At 39.2% G+C, this 24,231-nt stretch overlaps 1 protein-coding gene across 1 annotated transcript; it reads right to left on the bottom strand.

Annotated features, from left to right (window-relative positions):
• Nucleotides 1-512: 512 nt before the first annotated feature.
• pdzd4 (PDZ domain containing 4) lies at nt 513-22,631 on the bottom strand. Its single transcript, XM_082188196.1, has 9 exons — nt 21,984-22,631; nt 20,778-21,207; nt 12,715-12,753; nt 11,716-12,005; nt 11,503-11,593; nt 9,690-9,788; nt 9,512-9,574; nt 8,407-8,508; nt 513-5,669 (listed from the first exon to the last, which is right to left on the bottom strand). Exons 2-9 carry the CDS (start codon nt 20,835-20,837, stop codon nt 3,717-3,719), a joined length of 2,697 nt encoding a protein of 898 aa, XP_082044322.1. The 5' UTR covers nt 20,838-21,207; nt 21,984-22,631; the 3' UTR covers nt 513-3,716.
• Between the last annotated feature and the right edge of the window lie 1,600 nt (nt 22,632-24,231).

The following is a 24,231-nucleotide window of genomic DNA, read 5'->3' as shown; positions in this document are numbered from 1 at the left end:
AAAAATCAGCACTGCATTTATTTCCTGCCACCTGTTACCTCAGCATCTCTCCTTCCCTTTTTAGCATTGACATTTCGCTATTATTTTTGGTTTTTTATTTAAACAATCTCACCTGACCAATGAAACATTTATATTTGGCAATTCATTACATAACCTTAGTGCCTACTGCAAAGGTTTGTCATTGGCGGTTCGGTAAAAGTGGTTACATTGTGATACACCTGGATATTTTCTCTGGATGACCTGTTGGAGGAGCAGGATGTTCGTAGAGAGTGTCATTGAAACTTTGAAATGAATTAAGTATTTCTGGACTCTCAGTTAAAATGTGTTACAGATATCTTAAATATTTAGAAGTAACTGAATTTTAAAGAAAATCTGTATATGGGTGATTTTAATGGGTGAATTTATTACTATTATGATGTCAAATACTACTGATATAATTCTTGCTTTTTTGGTGTAAAAGCTACTGCTAATATGATACATGGTTATGTTTTAGCAGAGTGCTGTGCTGAGTGTTTTCTAAGAGCTTTTTTTAGACAGACCAACATGCTAGTTTTTTTTTTTTTTTTTTTTTTGTGTGTACAATTAATGTTTATCCAACTAATTGGACTGCTGATTTCAGGTAAATGTTTTGCAGCAAGTTTATAAAACTATATTATCCACATAAATGCTATATGATCCATGTAAAACTTATTGTTGCCAGAAGCCATACACACTTGAGCAACTTGCTCTTTTAATATTGTGAATTTTGCAAGAGTTGCATGTCCAATGTCAGTGCCCTCTTATTTTTTTATATGAAAGTGTGTTTAGAGGACTTCAATTCATGCACACACACTCATTTACACTGAGAGTGTAAAAGCATCTTTAATTGTGAAGATCTTTTTGCTGAAAGTTTCTGGTTTTGCACATACACAAGTTAAAAATCATCAGTGCCTAGGATCCAAAGTTCCTATACCATCTGCATCCCTCCAAACAGTCCCTATCTCTTTCTACTTCTACTTCCCCCCTCGACAACCAAAATGGGCCGTTCTCTCTCCATTAAGCAGAATAATTCAAAGTATTACATTAGTGATGTTTGTGTTGAGGAGTTATTTTTGTACTTATGAAATTAAAAATTAAAAGTCCTATAAGAATGAGAACATCCTAAATAAGAATATTAATCTCTGCTGCTAGGCCCATCCCTTTATTTTTTATTATTATTATTTCTGTTGCCTGTATAAAATACATTTAGTCAAACTACAATACTGTTTATTCAGGTAATTGATTCCAGAACTTCAAATCAGCTAGCGTTATCCATAACTGGAAACCTTAAGGCCCTTGTAGACAAACAAGAACTCCATGTCCCTGTTCATAAGCTGTGGCGTGATCTGAATTTAAAGGGCCGTTCCATACATTTCACATTTTTTTCCTATGGGTGATTTTGCTTCTCTCTAACTCTAACGCTTTGCTCTTGTGCTTGTATTAAGAGTCCTGAGTGCTGGGGCATGCTGAGCTCAAACACAAATAAAGCAGAGATGTATGAGGTAAAAAAAAAAATTAAAAAATGATCCAGTAGTTTTTTGAGATGCGTGTTCTGGTTTCTGACACGCTAATGTCTTGCGCCACCGTGCCCTGTGTTGCATGTCTGCACTTAGCTGAATGATGCTGTATAAACCTGAATGTATATATTAGCTGATATAATTATGCCATATTTACTCTGCACTGGACTGAGGAATCAATATTTGGCTGGGAATGGGAACATGAACCATTGTTTACATTTTAAGGACCTGGGGATGGGGGGGGGGGGATTGGAACAAATTGTAATTGTAAAATTGTATCAGTATGTGTGTGTAAGAGCAGTTCCTATATTTAAAATGATTAATTGTATGAAGTTTTATTTGTATATATGTATGAGGTTTCGATGCAGAACTAATTCAGAGAAATTATGTGATAATTTATTGCTCTCATTCTATAAAACATGTTCTTGCTGTTGGAAAGTTGTTTTTTTATCAATATTATTTTTAAATATTTTTTGAGTGACTGTTTGGCTGTGTGTGTACAGTATGGATGTATATGTGTATGTGTGCAATTAGTATATGAAAACAAGCTAATGACAGATTTATATTAAGCATACAAAATCATTTTATTTGTCTAAAATGTTATATTTTTTATACTGTCTCAGCAATGCATTGAAATTACCACTCAAGAACTAATGCACATTACACATTGTATAATTAGGACTATTGATATCAGTCAACAGGTAGGTACCATACGAGTACAACTGTAGGTTTCTACATTTTTATCTAACACCAAGACAGAAATGACAAATGCTGGATAAAGTCCTCTGGTCACATACATTTGTATACTGAGAAATGGAAGTTAAATTTCCACTAAAGTTCAATGTGTTTCTGGCATGTACAATATAGTCAGAATCATAGTTAAAGTCATGCAAAATTAGTTGAGCTGAACAAGTGACTCTCATCACCAAACTGGTCAAAACTCTTAAGGCCATTTTCTAAAAAATCTTCAAACAGTTTTGAACACTTGCTATAATATGCTAACAAAATTGTATATCAATCGTTTGTTTGTTAATAAGATATCCTTTCATTTTTTAGCTCCTTTGCTACACTGTTGTGTGAACCACTTCAGGTTAAATGCTCCTTATAACAGTATATTAAAATGTACGATCTGTTTTCATTTTGTAGCTGGTTATATTTCATAGGATTCCGGAGTGTCTTGTGCTTCCCCTTTTGCTGGTGATTAGTATATGTTCGTATTAGGCCACATAGGCTTGTGAAAGTCTCTCTGTGATGACTTGGGGTGTTAGGGAAAACAATTACCATACATTCAAAATTAAAAAGCATAATGTGGCTTACATTGTGCTTTTGTCTTGTTTGGGTCCTAATAAACAGTAAAGGAGAATAGTGTAAACAGACTATCACAAATAAGCAGTACAAATCTCAGTTCAGCACCACGTCTCTGTAGAAAAGTTTAGCATGATTGTGTCTGCACAGGTTAAGCACTTATATGATGTTGTAGTTAGAGCGGTAAGTTGTACAAAAGTCTTATTTTTATCCAATCCTGCTATTGTCGATGAAAATCAAGAATTCAACAGTTAAGAAATTGAATTGTTTTTCTTTTGGTTCAGCTATAAGGAAATTACCGTATGAATTCCATTTGTTCTATTATGTTTACTTGCTATGGGCAGATTTGGACTAAACAGTTTTCCTGCTCAACCCCACAAAGAGACCTGTGTTTGTGTGCAGTTTGTGTGTCTGTTGTGCTTGTCTGTGTACGTTCAGTCAACATTCATAAACTTCCAAGTGTCTTTGTCACTGTGCTGTCTTTAAGTTTAAACAATTAAACAGAAATTCTTTAAAGCATATATGCTTGACCCCAGAGGAGTGTCAGTTATGTACATTGAGAATGTCACATTCAGTAATCAAGAAAATCAAGTTTTTCAAGGACTTAAGAATACCACCACCCAAAAAACTTCTTAATGAGTTTTAACTAGTCTTTTGATTTGAAATGTACATTTACTTGAGAATCATCACAGCATAAGATATTAAGACTTCAGAGAATGTTAATGTTAAATTAAAGAGGGTGATAAATGCTAAACATTGCTCAGCCATAATAGTAAAGTGGAATGATGATCCTTTGAAACTGTTAAGAACAGTTCAGGACAGTAATTGGATAAAATAGATTCTCTTTCTGTTGTCCTTCCTCACCATCCTTTCATTTCAGACTGTGGTAACGGACAGAAGAGGATTGTACACCTTTGTCCCGTCTGGAGAGCGAGAGCCATGTGCCAGTAGCTCTTGGATGGTGATCCAGTTGTCCAGTATGCGTCTATTGCGTTTCTTGGAGCTCTTTTTCTGACTGAGCTCTAGGAGTAAGGATGGGTTCTGACCTGACTCTGACTGGCTCTCCTTGCCCACGTCCAGACCACGATCCCGGAGATATTCCAAACGACTCTGCATCATAAACTCTCTGCGTCTGCGCTGCTCACGGGCCCTCAGCAGCTGCTGCTTACGCTCTTCTTTGCTCCAGTAGCGTCCCATCTTCATTTCGCTCACTGCATCATCATCAGTTGTCATTCCGCTACGTTCCTCACGGATCTTCATCGCTCTTGCTTTCAAGAGTCGGTCTCGGACGGGACGTTTGGCCACATAGCGGGTCCCATCACTCCTTATCTTCACCTTCCACTCCATGCGTGGTGAGGCAGGGGGAAGCGGCAACGGTAAAGCCAGAGAAAGCTTCACTGGGCTGGGGTGAGGCAGCGACCCAAAAGTGCCATTCCCATGGCCCTCACGGTCACTGCCGCCCATTGGTGCCTCACTTTCTCCTTCCACAGCTCTATCCAAGGGTCCAGAACTTTCGGAAAGTGAAGATCCCAGATGCATGCAACTCTGGTAGCGTTCTGGAGTGAAGCAGTTTGAATGACGGCGTCGAGTGAAGTAAGGACTTGACTCTGCACTACGACCACCATTCCTGTCATGGCTGCTTACCCTAGAATTGCCGCCGTGTGTCACCCCTTCAGGCATACGACGGATGGTTCCTTCTCTGGAGAGTGAGCAGTATTTCTGGTTCATAGGGGTGTTAGTCTGAAACTTCTTGTAGCTGCTTGGTGAATATGAACTGTTGAGGCTTGCTCTTCCCCTTTCGCACCAGGTTGGTCGATCCTTGTGTCTAATTAGCAGAGGGCTTGTTGACTCATCCAAATGAGAAACTGGAAGTCGATGCTCACTCACCATAGGCGTGCTCCTGCAGCTCTCTCCCCCAGTGTTGTAAGCGCTGGTGCTGTCCTTGTCCGACCGTTCCTTCTCAGGAAGTTCGTTGATGTCAGATAGCTCATGCAATGGAGACCCCTGAGGTTCTACAGATGCCCGGCCAGATGTTTCTTCCTCCATCAGCCAGGCTTTCAAACAGCGCTCTCTTAACTGCTGCATCTTCTGTGCCCGTAGAATGTTCCGGCATTTGAACTCAAGGTGTCTCATTTCCTCTTCCAAAAGCGCCATCTCATGTGGAGTCAGGTTCTCGTTACTGTTCTCATCCAGAGTCTCCTCCTCCTCCATATTCTCATCTTCCTTTTGTGCCTCTCCTTCTTTCTGCTTCCCTTCTTGAACCTGCTGCACTTTCTTTATCCTCTTTTCATAACGACACTTGATTTCCAGAAGTTGCCTGTACCTCTCGCATTCCTCCTCTGTCAGACCCGGCATCATCATCCCGCTGATGGGATCGTGAAGGTACCCGCCACCCACGCTTCCACAGTCCAGTGAGTCTGTGCTGAGGTGGAGCTCTCGGAGAGGGAACAGTGGAGATGGCGTGTCGCTCCCTCCTCCACTGTTCCTGCTGGGCCTGAACTTGCGCAAGCTGCCAGGTGTGTTGGTGGCATTTGTGTTGGAGGCACTGGTCTGCTCGTCGCCCAGAAGAATGTCATGCTCAGAGGACTCTTCGTTCTTTGTGCTCTCATCAGTGCGGCCCACACCGCTGTCGAGTTCCTGACTGTTGCTAAGGGTTGCTAGGCTGAGCATGGGTGTCTCCCGATGTGGGGCTTCTTCAGTAATGCCTGTTTGGGTTCTCTTCTGGCGGAAATGGTACAGGCCAGACAGATGTGAAGTATTAAGGCTGTCCACACTCATCTCTACAGGTAACTCACAATCAAGCTCCTCTGGGTCCAAATGAGTGTCCGTCTAGGGGAAAGGCACAAAAAGGAAGTGAAGGCAAAAAGTAAGCAAGCAAAGAGGGGAAGAGTTAGAGGTTGACATCACCAGTACTGTCATAAAAGTAAATATATGCAATAATACACTTCAACACTAGATGGCAATGTAAACATTTGTTTAAATGTGTTCATATTGTGTTGTATCAAGGATTGTGGGGCCTGTTATTTATAGTCATTTTATAATATTAATATATATTATACATCTGTATTATTATACATATAGTTTGTCTTAGGTTACACTGTATTTTATAGTGTCCTTGTTACACATGTTGCATGTACTATAGTAATAACAGTAAAGTGTAAGCAATTGCATGCAACTAACTCTAAACCAAACCCTATTTCTAACCATGGGTGCATGTTGTTAATTAACATTACTCAGTACTTACATTTATAATTACACTGTAACAACACCTTCAAATAAAGTATAGCCTTATCTTACATGATCATTGAGACCTGGACATGGAAATTAAACTATTTACATTTATTTTCTTGTGACATACTTTATAACAAAGTGGCACTACTCTGGTGTTCATTTGTTTATTTTAATTTGTGAAAATTATGTTATAACATCCTACAGATTGATTTGTTTTCCCTGAGTATCTTTGAATATAGACAGAGGACAATAATCAATTGCAATTGTCACTTGATTATATGTCTCTCTTGCTCTCCTCTTGATTTAGTCAGCCTGTAATCTCTTTTTCTACGTCAACCATTCTCTTTTCCCTTCCTGTTTCTCTATTACTGTCTCTCTTTCTCTATCCATCTCTTCCACTCTTGGTCTGACAGCTCCACTTGTTTCTGGTCTTCAGTTCATCATTAATCATTTTGTGTTGCTGGGAGGGTGATGAGAATGAGAGGTACAAAATGGCCCTCTTTTTGTTCTGATCTTGTTAGTGCTGAGCGTTGGCTGAAATGAGCTCCCTGTTTTATTCATTAGCTGACGGCTGTGCTCATGATAGATGATTTTTGCTGGCTGCACACAATAACCAACAGCCATTTTTTCAATATCTCCACTAGATCCCCAGAAATTGCAGAACAATTGACACAGTTACAAAGTCATACATTTAGAGCACAATATATACAGCTCTGAAATAGGTGGTCATTTAGAACAGATAATAAATGAGTGGTGCAAGAGTAAAAATGCTGTTAAATGTTAAATAGAATATCAAATTTGTTTGAATAGATATAGCTTGTATAGATATATATTTAGTTCAGATTAATTGCTGCTCTCTGTGTTACTCTTATTTGTTAGTCACTTTGGATGAAAACATCTGCCAAACGAAAAAATATAAATGCATAAGTTAGATTGCAGCACTGGTTATTGAAGAATATTTTACATTATATTAATACAATAGCATCACAGTAATTTAAGTAAATAGATTATTGTGTTTCTAATAATGAGAAAAATGCAAATTTACTAATTTATAATGTTTTTTTTATTAATACCTAGACACATGAGTGTGTATGTGCACAGCTTAATCATATGTGTTCGTTTATGTCCTTGGAAACAGCTGACTGTGGAAATAAAAATCATTGCCTTTCTCTGCCTAGAGTACCTTGCTCTATACCTCTTCATTTGCCCTCTCTTTCATACCTTCCATCAATTCCTTCAATTACTCTTCCTCTCTGCATGTCTTTCTAATAGTGCACTTTTCCCCATGCATTCTGTAAAGCAGCTTTGTTCCCTCTCACTCTTCACCTCCTTGTGGAATAGTGTTAATGGAACTGCCACAAATCCTTGACGCCCATCACTAAGAGTGATCACATGATTGAGACATTGAGTGATGTGAGACTTCTGTTTCCCTTCCTTCAGCAAAATAAGCCATTAATTTTAGGATCTGCTGTCGTTGGGGACAGCGTGGGTCCATTAACTTTGCATGTGCCTCAAAAAGCCAATTTTTGTGTGTATGTGTACTTGAATTGTGCTTGAATGTGTGTGCCTAGAGGACCGTTTTATTGCAGAGGATGTGCAGATGATTTCATGGAGATCTTTGTTATATTGCATTTTAACGTCCGCTTTGTTTTAGGTTTCTCCTAAAAGAAATGCCAAAATATCAGACTTAAATATGCCTTTAAAAGATAATGACATTTAAAATTACTACTATTGGTGGATAATACAGTAATGGTGTCAATATATTTATATTTTTAATGAATCCAGTTAATTTAGATGCTACCACATTAAAAATATTGTAGGACTTGACAAAACATCCATAGACATATATATAATTTTAGATTAAAATGAATTTTTGGTCTTAGAAGAATTCAGGTTTTTGATTGCAGATTTTCTGAACATTTAAGATCTCTTCCGAAATTATGTAAGACATGTTTGAGATTACTAGTGTCCGTTTTTGGGCTGGACAAATATGAGAAGCAGCAATTCACTCTCAATTTAACACATTACAAGAGTGTCCACTCCTGCTCCTGGAGCGCCACTGACTTGCAGATTTTAGCTCCAACCCTAATTAAACTCACCTGAACCAGCTATTCAATGTCTTACTAGGCATCCTAGAAACTTCCAGGCAGGTGTGTTGAGGCAAGCTGGAGCTAAACTCTGCAGGACAGTGCCTTCAGGAGCAGATTTGGACACCCCTGGTCTAAGACTTTCTATTTTGTTTGCATGTACTCTCATATGTCTTTGTCCTCCTTCATTCTATTCTAGTGTGTTCACATTGTAAATCCTATTTCTTTCTCGTGTTATATGTTTTTACCTCTATCTCTGGCCTGGCCAGCAGTAATGAGAAGTTGGTGCTGTCCTCACGGGTCAGGATGGCCACCGCTTCCTCTCGGTTCTGAACTTCCATCCCATTTATCTAATGTGGGACAGACGGAGCCATCACACACCAATGGTCAGCTCTTTTCCAAAATAATTATAATAATTTGTTACATTTACATAGCGCTTTTCTGGGTACTCAAATCGCTTTACATATGGAAGGGGGAATCTCCTCAACCACCACCAATGTGCAGCATCCTTCTGGATGATGCGACGGCAGCCATATTGCGCCAGAATGCCCATCACACATCAGCTTATTGGTGGAGAGACAGAGTGATGAAGCCATTCAGTATATATGGGGATGATTAGGAGGCCATGATGGACAGAGGCCAATGGGTAAATTTGGCCAGGATGCTGGGGTTAAACCCCTACTCTTTTTCCGAAGGACATCCTGGGATATTTAATGACCACAGAAAGTCAGGACCCCGGTTTAACGTTTCATCCGAAGGACAGTGCTTTTTGACAGTATAGTGTCACTGGGGCGTTAGGACCCACACAGACCACAGGGTGAGCACCCCCTGCTGGCCTCACTAATACCTCTTCCAGTAGCAACCTAGTTTTCCCAGGAGGTCTCCCATCCAGGGACTGACCAGACTCAACCCTGCTTAGCTTCAGTGGACAACCATTCTTGGGCTAAAGGGTGATATGGGTACTAACCAAGTGCTTCTAGAGACAAAAATAAAAATGATATAATATAGAGGCAAACATAATATAACATCAAAACATCAGTAAATGGGTGGTCATGTTTCAGCTGAGTCCAAGGTAATGGATGTGTCAGTGTGACATCAGAAACCAGAATAAACTAAGAACTTGTCAAGACAATGGAATCATGTCACTCTGTGTTTGCTGTTCTGTAATTATTCTCTAGAGAAACTGTGTGGGCTGCCTTAAAAGTCTCACCAATTATCTGTTTATAGACTGGTTGTATCTAGAAGCACTTGGTCTGCATCCCAGATGAACATAATGACATTATGATGTCAGTTCATTTGTAATTATTGTTGATGTCATTTGACTCTAAAAGCACATCTGAGAAAAATACATACCTGTAATATTCTGTCCCCCTTTCTGATTCTTCCATCTTTTGCTGCTATGCTGTTTGGATTCACCTAAGAACAGGGAATGTTTAAATATCAGCTGGATAACTTAAATATCACAGTTGAATACTTTTTTACTGTTGTGTTGAGCAGTAAAACATGACATCCGGCATATGTGATCACTCACTGCTCCAACGTAGATGCCTTGGTCTTCCTCGTCGTCTGTCCGGTAACAGACTGTTAGCCCCAGTTTATCCTGCTGACTCGACTTGTACAGCTCCACCTCCTGACAGAGACATAGAAGGAGAGCTGCTTATATGGGGTAAAGATTAAACCCTCTGCTTTAAAGATGCACAGAGACAGAAAGCCAGCCAAAGCAATATTGTAGTCCATATTGTAGGTTGTTGCAATGTGTTTGGGTAACTGGTTATGTTAACCCATTTAATCAAATTTTTTCCCTTAGAGTGAGTTTTTTTTTTTTCTTCCTGCAAAGTCCAATGAATCAAACAGCATGCCTTTTCTAAAAAATAAAAGGTTAATGTGGAAGTATATGCTTGGTCACGGTTGTAATCCTGTGGAATCTGCAATCAGAGATTGCACAGTTTGCAATATAAGGGAATTGGTATTTGTATAATTTGTTAGTTAACAGGCGATTGTTTGGGGGGGGGGGGGATCCAGAATAATTGTATATTTATTTTTGCTGTTTCATTTCATGTAACAAAAATTCATGTTTTGAATCAACCAATTTTTTTGTTATGTTTTGTTTTGTTTCCAGATTTTACCATGCATGTTTGCATTTTACTTTTATTTACAATGTACAACGTTATTTATATTAATAACTTTATATTATATTATGTTACATTTTTACCTTCATAGGGCCCTATTTTAACGGTCTGAAACGCAAGTATCAAGCACGAAATGAAAGTAACTTTGTGGGCGGGTCTTGGGCGCTTTTGCTATTATACCGGCGGGATAAATGACTCTTGCGCCCGACGCAAATCTAAAATGGGTTGGTCTGAAGTAGCTTCATTATTCATAGGTGTGGTTTGGGCGTAACGTGAAATAAACCAATCAGAGCGTAATCTCACATTCCCTTTAAGAGCAGACGCGCTTGTTCCATGGCGGATTGATATTATAACGGCGGATTTGCCAGGCGCGCGCCAGGAGCGGTTCACAGCCGAGGAGACCGACGTTCTCGTCAAGGCCGTAAAACACAGAGAAGTGACATTGGGGATGGAGAAACACACCCAAATTAGCTTCGGTTAAACAGGCGTATGATAATTTGGGTACATGTGTAAGCTAGATTTATGCCTATTTTTTCACATCTTCATGGACACAATGATTTCCCTCATGTGTTAATATTTTTCCTTGTTATAATGTATGGTTTTCTAAAAATGAGAACTGCTGCTTCTGTGTGTAGATGAGATAAGCAAAGTGCATGCGCGTTGTGCACACGCTACATTGGTTATGGCCAAGCATGCGCCCTTAAAATAGCATATGAATAACATGCGCAACGCGCCACTGACTTTAGACTAGGTTTTTCCTGGTCAGTGGCGGAATTGTTTTCTAAACCTGCAAAATACGTTTGCGCCGGAACACGCCTCCTCTTTGCACTGAACCGCCCCCGGGAGCGCAAAGGCATTTGCTAGTTTACGGACGTGCGTCTGTGGAGGGAAAAGTCCGCTATGCGCGGGAGCCAAATAGGAATGATACATGCGTCGGTGTGCAAAGTAAATTGCGCTGGGTGCAAGATAGGGCCCATAATGTGTTTCTCTATATTTTGACAGGTTTTACTTATTTACTTATTATATTGGAGCTTTGACTTTGACATCAAACAATGAAACAGCTCTGGCCATTATCACCATCCAGGTAAAAAAAAAAAAATCATAACTTTGCTCACCAATTTTATCAGCAGTATTTAATTCGGTAAATGTAGTGGTTGATTATTTGTAATTAAATGATTTATTAAATGATTTATTTTGATTAGTTGGTGTTCCCACCTCATATTCCAGCTCTTCTTGTTGATCCACCTCATGGTTAGCCACATTGAAGTAGTCATTTGGATCACTATATTCCTGCCCCAGAGAACCACTGTGAAAAGACACATGTTTCTTCAGCAGGTTTTCAGTGCATGTAACATTTGTCCACCTCACAAACCCGCAGAGACACTAATGAGAACTGATAAAGAGGCAGAGGATAGTGAAGACGCTCACAGGTCATTCAGCAGGTACGGCTCCACAAGCTGGGCGAGGGGAGGGGAGGGTGGAGGCATTGGTGATCCACTACTTGGGTAAGACCCTCTGTCCCCATTCAGGAAGTTCTGGAAGCTAATGTCGGTCTGGGTGCCGTTGTCCATGCAGTCTGTGATAGCCATGAGCCGAGCCGTGCCAGCGGCCGCACCTAATCTCCTCTTGTGACCCTTGCGTACCACCTGAAGCAGCAGAGGATCATGAGGCTGCCCATCCTTGTCCTGGGACAGGTGAGATGTTCTTCTGCCTTTGAGCTGCAGGTCATGAAAATAGTTACCATATAGGATTAATGCAATTGTATGTCCACATTAAATATAATGTAATGATTGGTTGTTTAATCTGACACTTCTGAAAATGCTGATCAGCACTATAAAGAGACTGGGGTGGAAGGGAGGGAGACAGATAAGAAAAATGAGAGAAGGAGAGAGGGAAGAATAATGCACAAATAAGCAAAACTCAAGGAAGGATGTAGTTCTGCTCCTCCTTGGTGAGAAGTAACATTGCAAACCAGCAAAAATGGCTTGTGCAAGACAAGCAAGAGCTGTTCATCATCCAATCACAAAAGGACATAGAAAGAGAAGAAACTGATCTTACAGCTGCTTCTTTGCCATTCAAAAGATTGGGGTCATTTCTTGCTCACTATGGCTGCATTTATTTGATAAAAAAAAAAATGCAATAAAACCAGTGACACTTAATGTAAGAATGTAATTTATTCCTGTAATGGCAAAGCTTTCACCAGCCATTATTCCAGTTTTCAATGTAATGTAATTTTTCTAATATGTGGATTTGGTCATTCAAATAAATTTCTTATTATTATCAGTGTTGAAAACAGAATTGTTTTTTCAGGATTCTTTGAATAGAAAGTTCAAAATATATTTTTCTAATAAAAACACCAAACCTTTAAACAGTAGTGTATAGACATGTGATGAGACAAATTTCAGATCTGAGTGGTATGTGTCCTACCTTTACTTCTGCATCAATGGGACGCAGAGTGTTTCCCTTCTATGGAGGAAAAACAAGCAGAAACAGATTAAAAGACGTAAATATTGACAGCTTTAAAAAGAAAAGAAAAAACAGCTGATTAATGTTTTGGCAGGATTATTTTGTTGAACATCACTGATTCTTGAGTACTATGACAGCTACAAAACGTGAAAAATATTGTTTATGTATCAGAGATTTATTTTTATAATTTATACAGATCAGTGTTTGAGTTTTCCAACATAATTTGTTTTGTGTGTGTCAAGTCACCTTTATTTATATAGCGCTTTATACAATACAGATTGTTTCAAAGGAACTTAAGAGTGATAACAGAAAAATGATGCATTTCAGCTGTTGTTCAGCTGAAGTCAGTTCAGTATTGATTCAGCTTCATTGTAAAGATAATCAATTGTTAAATTAGTTCACTTCATCTGTAAAGCAGTTCTGCAGAAAACAGTGATGTTTTCGTCCATCTCTGTTCAGTTCTCACTCAACATCGTCAGTACAGTCAGATCAATAATATCATTAAATATCCCTCACTGCGTCCCAAAGCACTAAGCGTCTCAAACTAAGCAAGCCAGAAGCGACAGTGGCAAAGAACACAAACTCCATCAGGTGACAGAAGGGAGAATAAAACCTTGAAAGCAGGCTCAGTCGGGGGGTCAGTTCTTCTCTGGCCAGCGAACGAACACTGTGTGATTATGATTCAGGCTGCATCACAAGTCAGAATTCAGATCGGGATCAGTAGCATTTAAATATTCATCCAGTTCCTTTTGATTGAAGATCAGATTCATCATGCCGGAATGGAACTGAAGATGGCCATATGGTCTGTGTGGAGGACCTTTCTGGTATATGAATATATATATTACAGATTATACCATGTCCTACATGTGCTGTTGTGGACGCTGGTTAATAACTCTTAGGCTGTTGTTTTATTTCTTATAATTATAACTGACAGATTTCAAACAGTACAGATTTGGATTTGTGCATTGGGACAGTTCGTACGATGACAGGCCTTAGGGAGGGACAGATGAGAGGTGATTTAACCCTCATGAATATAACCCACAATCAATATAAGGTTAATACTACTGAAAGTACTTTTGACATTCTCTCTCCCTCTCTCTCTCTCTCTCTCTCCCTCTCTCTCTCTCTCTCTCTCTCTCTCTCTCTGTCTTTCATCATTCTCAAAGCAGACGAGCTACAAATAACTGACCCTTAGAGACCAGGTCTCACCCCAATCCTTATGCTTTTTGACTGAAAGTCTTTCAGTGTCTAAAAGAGGTGAAACCTATTTATTTTTCATTGTGTTCAGCTCATTATCGATCCTGTCAGTAGCTTTGATTACAAATGGACTGTTTGCTCATGGGATTCAGAGTTGATGGAGCAATAGCGATATTGGCAAACATGGAGTTCTCGAGCAGAAGAGTTTTTCCATACATTCAACTACATGTGTCATATAGAAAATGCTTATTGATGTCTGATTCTCTAGCATGAGCTTGATACTTTAGTATTTAAAATTTAGAAACATAAGATCATGGGGGAAATTGCAAACAATTTTATATAGGGAAGCAGCGTGTTGGAAATTAATAATTGTTTTAGTATTTTCAGAGGAACAACAGAGTGTGTCGAATGGACTGTGATGGAATTTCCTCTGCATGATCAAGTGGCCTATACAGAACTCAGTGGGTGATTGTGCTTATCAGTTCAATACCAGGAGACAGCAATTACTTCTCTTTAACTTCTGATACACCTCTATTGACCTTCACCCTGTACATTTGCCCTGTGGAATATTTGCATTGCTAATGAAGGAGCTTCTGAAAGCTCTCACAGATACTGCAATGCACATCCACACCCCAACGATCCCTATCATCTCACATTAATTCAAAGTTTGATCTACCAAACAAACTGCATTAATTATGGTTCCCTCCAAGACTTGTAGCACGAAGTGGCAAAAAAAATCTATTTTGTTGTCTTTGAAGGAAATGTTTAACCTTTAGAAGTGTTCATCTAGCTAGTATGGAATCAGATGCTGTTTTTTAGTTATTCATAAAGTAAAACATCACAAGAAAATTCAATTCTTTAACATTAGCTGACATTCATTATACTGTATGTAGAAATAACAATAACAAAAAAATGTAATGCTTTAAAAGTTTTGTTCATTTTTTGTTTGATACCCAATGCGGCAATGTTGCGATATAACAGAAGTAGAGACATGTTTCTGAGTGAAACAATAAAACAATATTTAGTGAAACATATTTCTAAATAAATTAAAAAAGTAGGTCAGAGACTAGTTTCTATCTGTCGAATGTCGGTTGTTGATTGTATGGAGGCATATCTGAATGCGAGTTTGCAGTCAATTTTAAGAAAGGGATGGTGTTTAAGTGGACTAAATGTTTGAAGAAGGCCATCATACGTCAGCAGGTCTGTCATTTCACCAGAAGATGGAGTGATGACATTTTGATTTCAATAAAATAAATAAATGTGTGAATGGAGGAATCGTTCAATAAGATTCAAAATAGGTTGAATGTTGACTATAATCATTTTAACTAATGTTATAAAGTAGTAGACTGTGCCTTGAAAGAAAGTGCCTTGTTTGTTAGACATTGTATCTGCTTATTGCATCTGTAACTGCTTAAATGCTTCTACTCTGCCACCTCTGAGTATTACCTCTTGTGGTTATTATTACAGAAGTATGAGCTTTATATTGGAGTGACAGGTTGTTTGTTGTTGCATTTCCACCGACGGCCTGCTATGATTGCTAATTATAATACAGAAACAGAGGGCCGTTTCCGAAAAGATTCTCCCCAAATAATTATTCTGATTATGGCCTCTTTTTTTTGAGTTTCATTTTGAAATCAGCTTGCTTCTATCAATCAACTTGACCCAGTTAAACAAAGTGTTAGAAATGCTAAACGTCTTCACAAAGGTTCTAAGTACTGCAGTAAACTAGGTCAACTCAGTTTGAGGTTCTAAATTGTGCCTTTTACATTGTTCCCAAACTCTATTCCCGTCCTCCCTCCCTCTTTCCATCACCTTCCCCTCAGGATTTCGTCTTGCTTTTGATTAGAGTTTAGAGGAGGGAAACTCTCTCTCTCTCTCGCTCTCCGCCCTGGATTGAACCTTAACCTCCATCAATCCTGAGTCCTGAGCAGTGATGTACGGTATGTATGTTCAAGATGGGCGATAGCAATTTTTGCCGGTCAGGGCAGGGCAAGGGTTGTGCTAGAAACCAGAGGAGAATTTAACGAAAGGTTACTTGTGCCTGAAATGTCAGTCTGGATTAGTTTTACTTTCTTCTTTCCTCCTCCTATTCTCCGAGCAGGTGAAGGGTGGACTGTTTTATCTTTTTTCCTTTCATGTCGCTGCGTGTTTGGAGAGACCTCCTGCAGTGTGGAGGGTACACTTCACCCCGCACTAGTGGATCATGTTTATTTACATCAATGGTTTTTTCCAAATGCCTGATTTAGTGTGCTCGACTATTTGTGTTCGCCATCATTATTGCGTCTTCGTGCGTTGCAGTGAGAAAGCATATAAGTCTTGCTTAATGACCTCAGTTGCCTTGGCAACGGCATCCCATAGAGACAAATTTGACAGGGTATGTTAGGTTGAGGCAGGAAGACTGAGAGAGCGAGAGGGAAACTCATCAGACGTGTCGTGGGGGGGGGGGGGGGGGGGGGGTTTAGGCGGGATTACAAAAGGCAAAGTGGATAAAAAGGCTAATTTTAGAGCGACTCAACATGCACAGGATTTTTGTGCAGACTGAGCTCATTTAAATCTCATCATAAGACTAAAGCTTAGCAGCAATTAGCGTGGATGAGCATCACATGAAGATGGTCCTGCCAAATGAATGCGATGGCGTTCACGGATAGCGATTCCACGCGCTCGGCTATTCCAGCAGAGCCGGCTAATGTGATCCAGTGTGAATGGTATTATTCATGCCTGCAGCAGCTTGTCCTGAGTCCAATGAAGCCTGTCAGGATGTGTCTGCTCTTCATTACTGTGTGCCCAGCCACAGAGGAGAAACAAGAGCAAATGCCACTTACTCAGATACATAGAGCATGACACAGAGAAAGACTGAGTGAGAATGTGTGTCTAAGAAACAGTGTACTGTGATAAGCACTTTAGAGTAAGCAATAAGCCACAAGAGGTGCGATTTACTGTGGTTTTTATCGAACACTGCTTAACCCATGGCGGCTTGTTGCTTTTATAAAACGGTGACAATATTACAATGATAAAAGACATTTTATGAAGAAATGCCATGATCACCAGGGTGTTGATTTGATTTTGCTATGTTACGAGTGCTTTTTAGCATGTTGCTGGGTGGTTTTTAGGTGTTAGGTGGTTGGTTACATTAAAAAAGCACATCCACGCTCCTCTATACTATTCTGATCCCTAGATATGGCTCGGGTCCCTCCGTCAGTATAAGCCTGAGGGATTTTACACCAGTTTTATCATCTCCAGGTGGGATTATAAATCATAATGCCGTGTAAGAAAAGTCTGTAAAAAATAGGGCCCAATGTACTGTGTTAAGATGAAGGAATTTTCCATATTAACCTGTAATTTAAATACAGATTGTGTTGTGTCCTTAAACAAATAATGCCCTGAAATGTACCTTTTCCATTTTTGTTCTTATACCGTGGCTTAGAAAAGTAATAGCACACCTCTCTTCAACAATTCACACGATTTAACTTACCGTTCAAAAGTTTGTTGTTGTAGTTTTTGTAGAAATTAATACTTTATTCAGCAAGGATGCATTCAATTGATCAACGGTGACAGCAAAGAGACTTTTACATTATTATAAAAGGTTTCTATTTTAAATAAATGCTGTTCTTTTAAATTTTCTATTCATCAAAGATGAATGAATTTATCTATCATGATTTTCACAAAAATATTAAGCAACACTACTGTTTTCAACCTTGATAATAATAAGAGATGTTTCTTGAGCAGCAAACCAGCATATTAGAATAGTTTCTGAAGGATCATGTGACACTGAAGACTGGAGTAATGATGCTGAAAATTCAACTTTGCCATCACGGGAATAAATTACATTTTAAATATATTAAAATAGAAAACAGTTATTTTAAGTTGTAGTAATATTTCACAATATTATTCTTTTACTGTATTTTTGTTCAAATAAATGTAGCCTTGTTGAGCAAAAAAGACTTCTTTCAAAAATATAAAAAGATAGATAAGGGTGCTGTTACTGATGACAGAATTTTCATTTTTGGGTAAACTATCCAACTGAACAATTTCAGTTTGAAAGCTATGAAGGATATAGCGGGAACAAGTAAAGACATGTAATGTCTCCTGGTGATGTCACCCACAGCTTGTGCATCACTCCCATGCTGATATCGTTTTGCATCACATTTTAAAGCGCATTATATATGCTTCACTATTCCTTTGTAAATCCAGGGGGCTTCCAGTGTTGATGCAGTTGATTTGGCAGGGGGTTTATGGTGTCTTCCAGCTCTTTCCACTAATAAGTTTGCAGCATTTAAAACAGGCTTACACAGAGAGGACTATCCGTCACTGGAAGAAACTGGTTAAGGAGCAAAACCCTCTTTGAAGAGCCACAGGCAGAGTAGAAAAAGGCAGAGAGAGGCTGGAAATTGAAGTGAGATTGAACAGATCAAGTGGGAGATCCTCTCGGTATTAGAGAAAGCTCGACCTATCCTGGCATGACATTGCGGTCTGGCGGAGAAAGCAAATTGCTCTCTGAACAAAACTTCAAAGCTGCAAACTCAAGCTGTGAAGAAGATTTTGGTCAAGTGGAGTTTAAATGTTACGGGTGAAAGAACTGAGAACTGAACTGCATCATTGCATTTGAAATAGGTTGCGTTTTTGTTTGGTAGCGAGGTTAAACGAGGCACTTTGCTGTTATATAGTGCACATAAAAAAAATTATATGCATGTTTGTTTGAAATGTTAATCATGTATATAATTAAGTTTTGTTGAATAGATTGAGTTTTTGTTTTGAATTATTCTTTTTTTTTTTTTACATTAAAAAGGAGACACTTTGCTGTTTTTTGCTGTAATTCAAAGAAAATAGAAACACCCTAGCAACCACATGTTCCAACAACCACTATGAACAGCAACCGCATAGTACACCCGACCATCATTCTCACATTCTCTTCCGAAAATATATAAATTGAGTTAATATTTGCACATTCATTAACGTGACCTTGCAAAAAGGCTAAAATAGTTTATTTGTACAGGTGTCACAGATACTTACTGATTTGGACCCTTAGTTTTAATTCAAGGTGACATTACACTGCAGCCACTTTCCATTGTCATCTTTAAGCCATGTGTTCAGAGACGTGCCATGCTTTTTTATTTTGCATAGTTAAAGGATCAGCTTTGCTCCGGTACACTTGTACTCAGCTTCTGAATTCAATAAACCTTGATTTTAACATTCCATTTCCATCCGTGCCACAGATATTTTACACACCTGATAGGTTTTATTATTAGCAGATCTGCCCTTCTCTCATCCTGCTCTACTTTCCAGAAGTATAAATATCCCCTAGCTATCAATCATAATCACATGACCTGTCATGTGGTTGGAAAAATGACAGAATGGAAGCCAAACTTTAACACCTCAACAGTGGAAGAGGTTTAAAAACGAGCATCACTTTTTCTCCCCTAGCCTATTAGAAGGTCTCACCGCCATGTCAATTAGAGGATGCTGAGTAGGAAGTCTTTGTGTGGTTTGGGGGATTGCAGTTTTCAACACAGGATTAATTCATTAAATTCGTTGCACCAACGTAACTTAAAAGCCCCTTGACACATCTTAAAGCTGCTCTGTTACGATAAACATTTTCCAGTTTGCTGGCAGATCTACAATCCCCATAAGGTTAACATGAATAAACCCTGGTGCCATTATATGAGACAGCAGAATGTGAGTTTTTCATTGGTACTAAGAAGAACAGGAGCCTCATGCAGGAGTACAGGACCTTAAACCCCAACACAATGAACCATTTCAGAGGTAAATATAGTTGTATGATGAGCTATTAATGTCATTTGAGGAATGGTTCACTGTTATAGATCATGGAATGGTGATAATACTCAAGGTTGTCTATATTTGGGCTCAATTTTAAATTCCTCATCCAAAAGAGCTGATTTAAGGTCTAATTTCCCTTTTATATTTAATCATACACTAGATGGCCCGAATCCCTGTATCCATGTTTCAGCAAGTGGAATCCTTTTCAAAAAGATTTGAAGCTGTTATAGCAGCAAAGGGAGGGCAGACTCCTTATTATTACCACAGTTTTACAATTGAATATTTAACAGTTAGTTTGTGTGTTCCTAATACATTTAATACATAATATAACAAGCTATAGCTGATCTGTTACTTTTAATGTTACATTTGATACCGTTCAAATGTTTGGGGCCAGTAAGATGTTTTTTAAAGGTCTCTTATGCTCACCAAGGCTGCATTTATTTGATAAAAATACAGAAAAAAAAACTAATTTTGTAAAATATTATAATTTTAAATAATTGTGTATATATTTTAAAATGGTATTTATTCTTGTGATACCAAAGCTGAATTTTCATCAGCCATTAGTCCAGTAGTATTACATGATCCTTTAGAAATCATTATAATATGCTGATTTGTTGCACATTTCTTATTATTATCAATGTTGAAAAAAGTTTTAGCACAGACAATACTTTTTTGTTTGTTTGTGGAAATACTATTTCATGATAAATTTTTATTTCAGGATTCTTTAATGAATAGAAATTTCAAAAGAACAGCATTTATTTGAAATATATATATGGAACATTGGTAATTGCATTATTGTCACTTTTGATCAATTTAATGCATCCTTGGTGAATATTCATTCATTCATTTTTTATCTTACTGACCCCAAACTTTTGAACTGAAGTGAATGTCACATTATGGTATATTTAAATTCATGATGCATTATGAACTTCATGAATTTTATGAAACTTGTACCTTCTAATGATTATTCCCAATAAGCATTAAGTTTGCCCGTGCAAAATCAAAAATGAAGAGAAATTTGAATATGCACTTGTTTATGTTGGCACTCTCACCTGAAACATGATCCTGTACTGTTCCTCCGGCCTGTTCACCACACACATATTGCAGCCCATCCTGGCTTGTTATTTCCTGAGGGGGTGCGATTCCTCGATTCCTGATTCTCCGATGTAGGTGCCTATCCCTGCCTTCCAATTACATTAATCCCTCCCTGAGATCAGAGGTTAAGACTCTGCACTCCATGAAAGGGCTTTGATGTTCTTCTCTTTGTCTGCTTCCCACATTCAGGCCCGGCTGCTGTTTTAATTGAGGTCCAACCCTGGAAGCGGGATCAGAGATGCTGAAGCACCCAGCCGTGAGAAAGTCGAGGTTTGATTGTTGATGTATGAAGCCTCTGATGTCCGTGTGCTTTTACCCAGCTTTGAATTTACTTCACCATATACACTCAGGGAAGCTGGTTCAATGTTACAGCCTTTAAAACTTCACCTATGACAGAATTATGATGACGCAAATCTAATAATATTATATTAGACTGAAAATGTTTCATATCCCCAAAGTCTTTGCACATGAAACAAGCAGCGAGCCGAGGATTAAATTCACAGATCCCACCGTGTCTGAACGATATAATCAAAGACGAGATCTGCTCAGCGTAAACTCCCTGGTGCCAAAGTCGTAGACTAAGACATGAATTATTAAATAAAAGATGCAATAAACAAATGTTTACTTTCCGCCGCTCCGTTTTCCCCTGAGAGATGCCTTCCTTCACACTCTGTTTCTATTATTAGAGAGCTTGTTCCCTTCATTTACATATAACAACACTCTGTAGGCGCAGACATGCATGTCATGCTATTTGAAGTGCTTTAAAACATGTTGCTTGAGTATGACTAGTGCCTGCTGCAGTACTGACTTGTTGAGTATTTCCGTTCTGATTTATTCCCTACAATAAAACATTCTTGCAATTACAATGCGGATGCGTTAAGATGTTCATTAGCCATTAGTATAACTGTAGGTCTGATGCCTTGCCTAATTTCATAGCATGTTGTATTTGACACCTGCATGTATTTATCTACAAAAGCACTCTATGACAGTGTCATCATCTTTTCCTCATCCTCTATAAAGTGGGGATGTAATCCCACCTCTCATTTGCACTCACTGTGCAGATAAGAGTCTGTCGTTCACAGATCACATCAAACCTGCCCTCTTCCTTTCTTCCCGGAATTCCAGCTGCGTGTTCATGGCAGAAAATGAATGAGCAAGTGCACCTGTCAGATCATGCCAGAAACAGTCTCTCTCGCACTACAGAGGTAAGCTCAGCTCTTTCTCCGAACCAGATGTCAGTCTACCAGGACAGGTCTCTCCATCACATGTCGAACAGATGATTGAAAGGGATGAAGTGGAGCCTGGAAGTATCTGATCTTCAGCAGGGAATGAATTGGATGCTGCCCTACATCTGCTCGGCTTCTGAGAGAAATCCAGATTCAGGAGAGGCTCACGATAAAAAGTGCATATTAGCCCACTGCTAATGATGTTCACTTATGTTTCTGCTGCTCGCGTCTGCATATTTGGGATGTAATCCAGCTTGCTTGAGCGTTTGAAGATGAATGAACTGGAGCCGTGCGTTTCCAAAGAGAAAAACCAAGTCATTCAGTCAGATGGTGGGATGGTGAATCCGAAAAATCCGTTTGAGAATGTCTCAAGGCTGTGCTGGAGCAGCGCCAGCCCAGCGCGCGTACATGTGTGTCTGCAGAGAGAGGAAAAGCTGCTAGGTTGGAGGAAACATGGGGATCGGCACCACTGCACAAGCTGGAGCCCATTACAGCTTTACAGCAGGCCCCTCCTCTCCCAGCAATACCAGCCAATATTCACCAGCCAGCTCTCAACTCTCTCCCTCTCTCTCTCTCTCGCTCTCTCTCTCTCTCTCTCTCTCTCTCTCTCTCTCTCTCTCTCGCACAACCTCTCTCTTGTACTCATAGGTGATAGCTTCACCCTCCCACCTTCCTTTCCTGCTTCCCTCATATCTTATTTCCCAGCCCCTCGTTGCTGTCACCTGTACTGGGAGCAGCTCTGCACTCGGGGTCTTTGTTGCCTGTGGTGAAAGAGGCTGAGGCTGTTGTCAGTCTCTGGCTGTCAGCACACAAACAGAATTTATGACCACATAAACCAAGAAGCTTTGAGAAGCGTGACACTTTCTAGTGGCCATTCTTTTTTCTTTTGCCTGAAATCTTGCAAGCATTCCTCAAGAATGTTTGCAATAATGTACAAATGTTATTCATAAATCAATGAAATGAAAAAATCATATTAACATACATTTATTATTAAAATAACATTGAAGGTGCACGCAGTCATTTTTCCACATTAAAAAGAAATGAATAGTACTGATTCTAAATACTGTTTAACCACCTTTTGTTATTACTGACAGCTTTTGATTTTGTGTGATGCAGTTTTTTTTTTAATTATCATTTATCATTTCTTCCAATAGAAGATGTAGTCCATGGCATGTAAAAAATAACAAAATGTTTCATTTGGTTTTTATAATATTATTTTTTATTTTATTTCCTTCCACTAAAAGATACAGTCCCTGATATGTAAATAATAACAGAATGTTTATTTTATATTATTTAATTGTATTATTTAATTTTATTTCCACTGAAAGATATAGGGCCCTATTTTAACAATCTAAGCATATGGTCTAAAGCGCACGGAGCAAGTGCAGTTAGGGCGTGTCCAAATCCACTTTTGCTAGTTTAACGACGGGAAAAATGGTCGGCGCGCCAGGCGTATGGTCTAAAAGGGTTGTCCCTATTCTCTTAATGAGTAATGGGTGTGTTTTGGGCGTTACGTGCAATAAACCAATCAGAGTCTCCCATTCCCTTTAAAGGTGAACTAAGTAACTTTTTTTACCTTAACTGAACAGCTTCGGAGTCATTGGAATGGTTATATTACTTATTTCGGGTTGAATGGTGGTCGTTTCGCACCCCCCTGTTGCCCGTGAGCGGAAAATACGCACTTGCAACTTTGAGCCGGCGGGCCGCCGGCCGCCGCGCCAGGAAGTATCGCGTGATATCAGGTCTCGCGATGTAAACAATTGCTTTACGGCCAAAAGAAATCTGCTAAAATGCTGTCATTATTGCGCTCCCTCACGCTGTCCGAACCCGAATGAAGAAGACGTTTTAAAGAATGTCCCATCTGCTTTGATGTCGTTGATCTATAGCCTCTGGTGTCTGAGAACCACCAACGAGTTTTTACAACAGTGTTGTCAAATATCTATTCCGAAGCTGTGGGGGGAGCTCTAGAGAGAAACCTGCGAGCAAAAAGCGAGAATACAGCGTAGAAGTCCCGAAGCTACTGAGTGCTGCTTTAAAAGCCAGTTGCGCTCGCGCCATGTTGGATTGCTATTTACATGACGGAATTTGCTATTGGAAAGACTGAACACTCCAGAGAGAAAAAGAGCTGCCAACTGTCACACATTCACTGTGAGACACACGCAATTGACACTTTTCACACGCTCTC

This window comes from Leuciscus leuciscus, assembly GCF_965113295.1.
Source record: "Leuciscus leuciscus genome assembly, chromosome: 13".
NCBI lineage: Eukaryota > Metazoa > Chordata > Actinopteri > Cypriniformes > Leuciscidae > Leuciscus > Leuciscus leuciscus.
The sequence above is the reverse complement of the archived record's forward strand: the minus strand, read 5'-3'. Positions and strand labels throughout refer to the sequence as shown.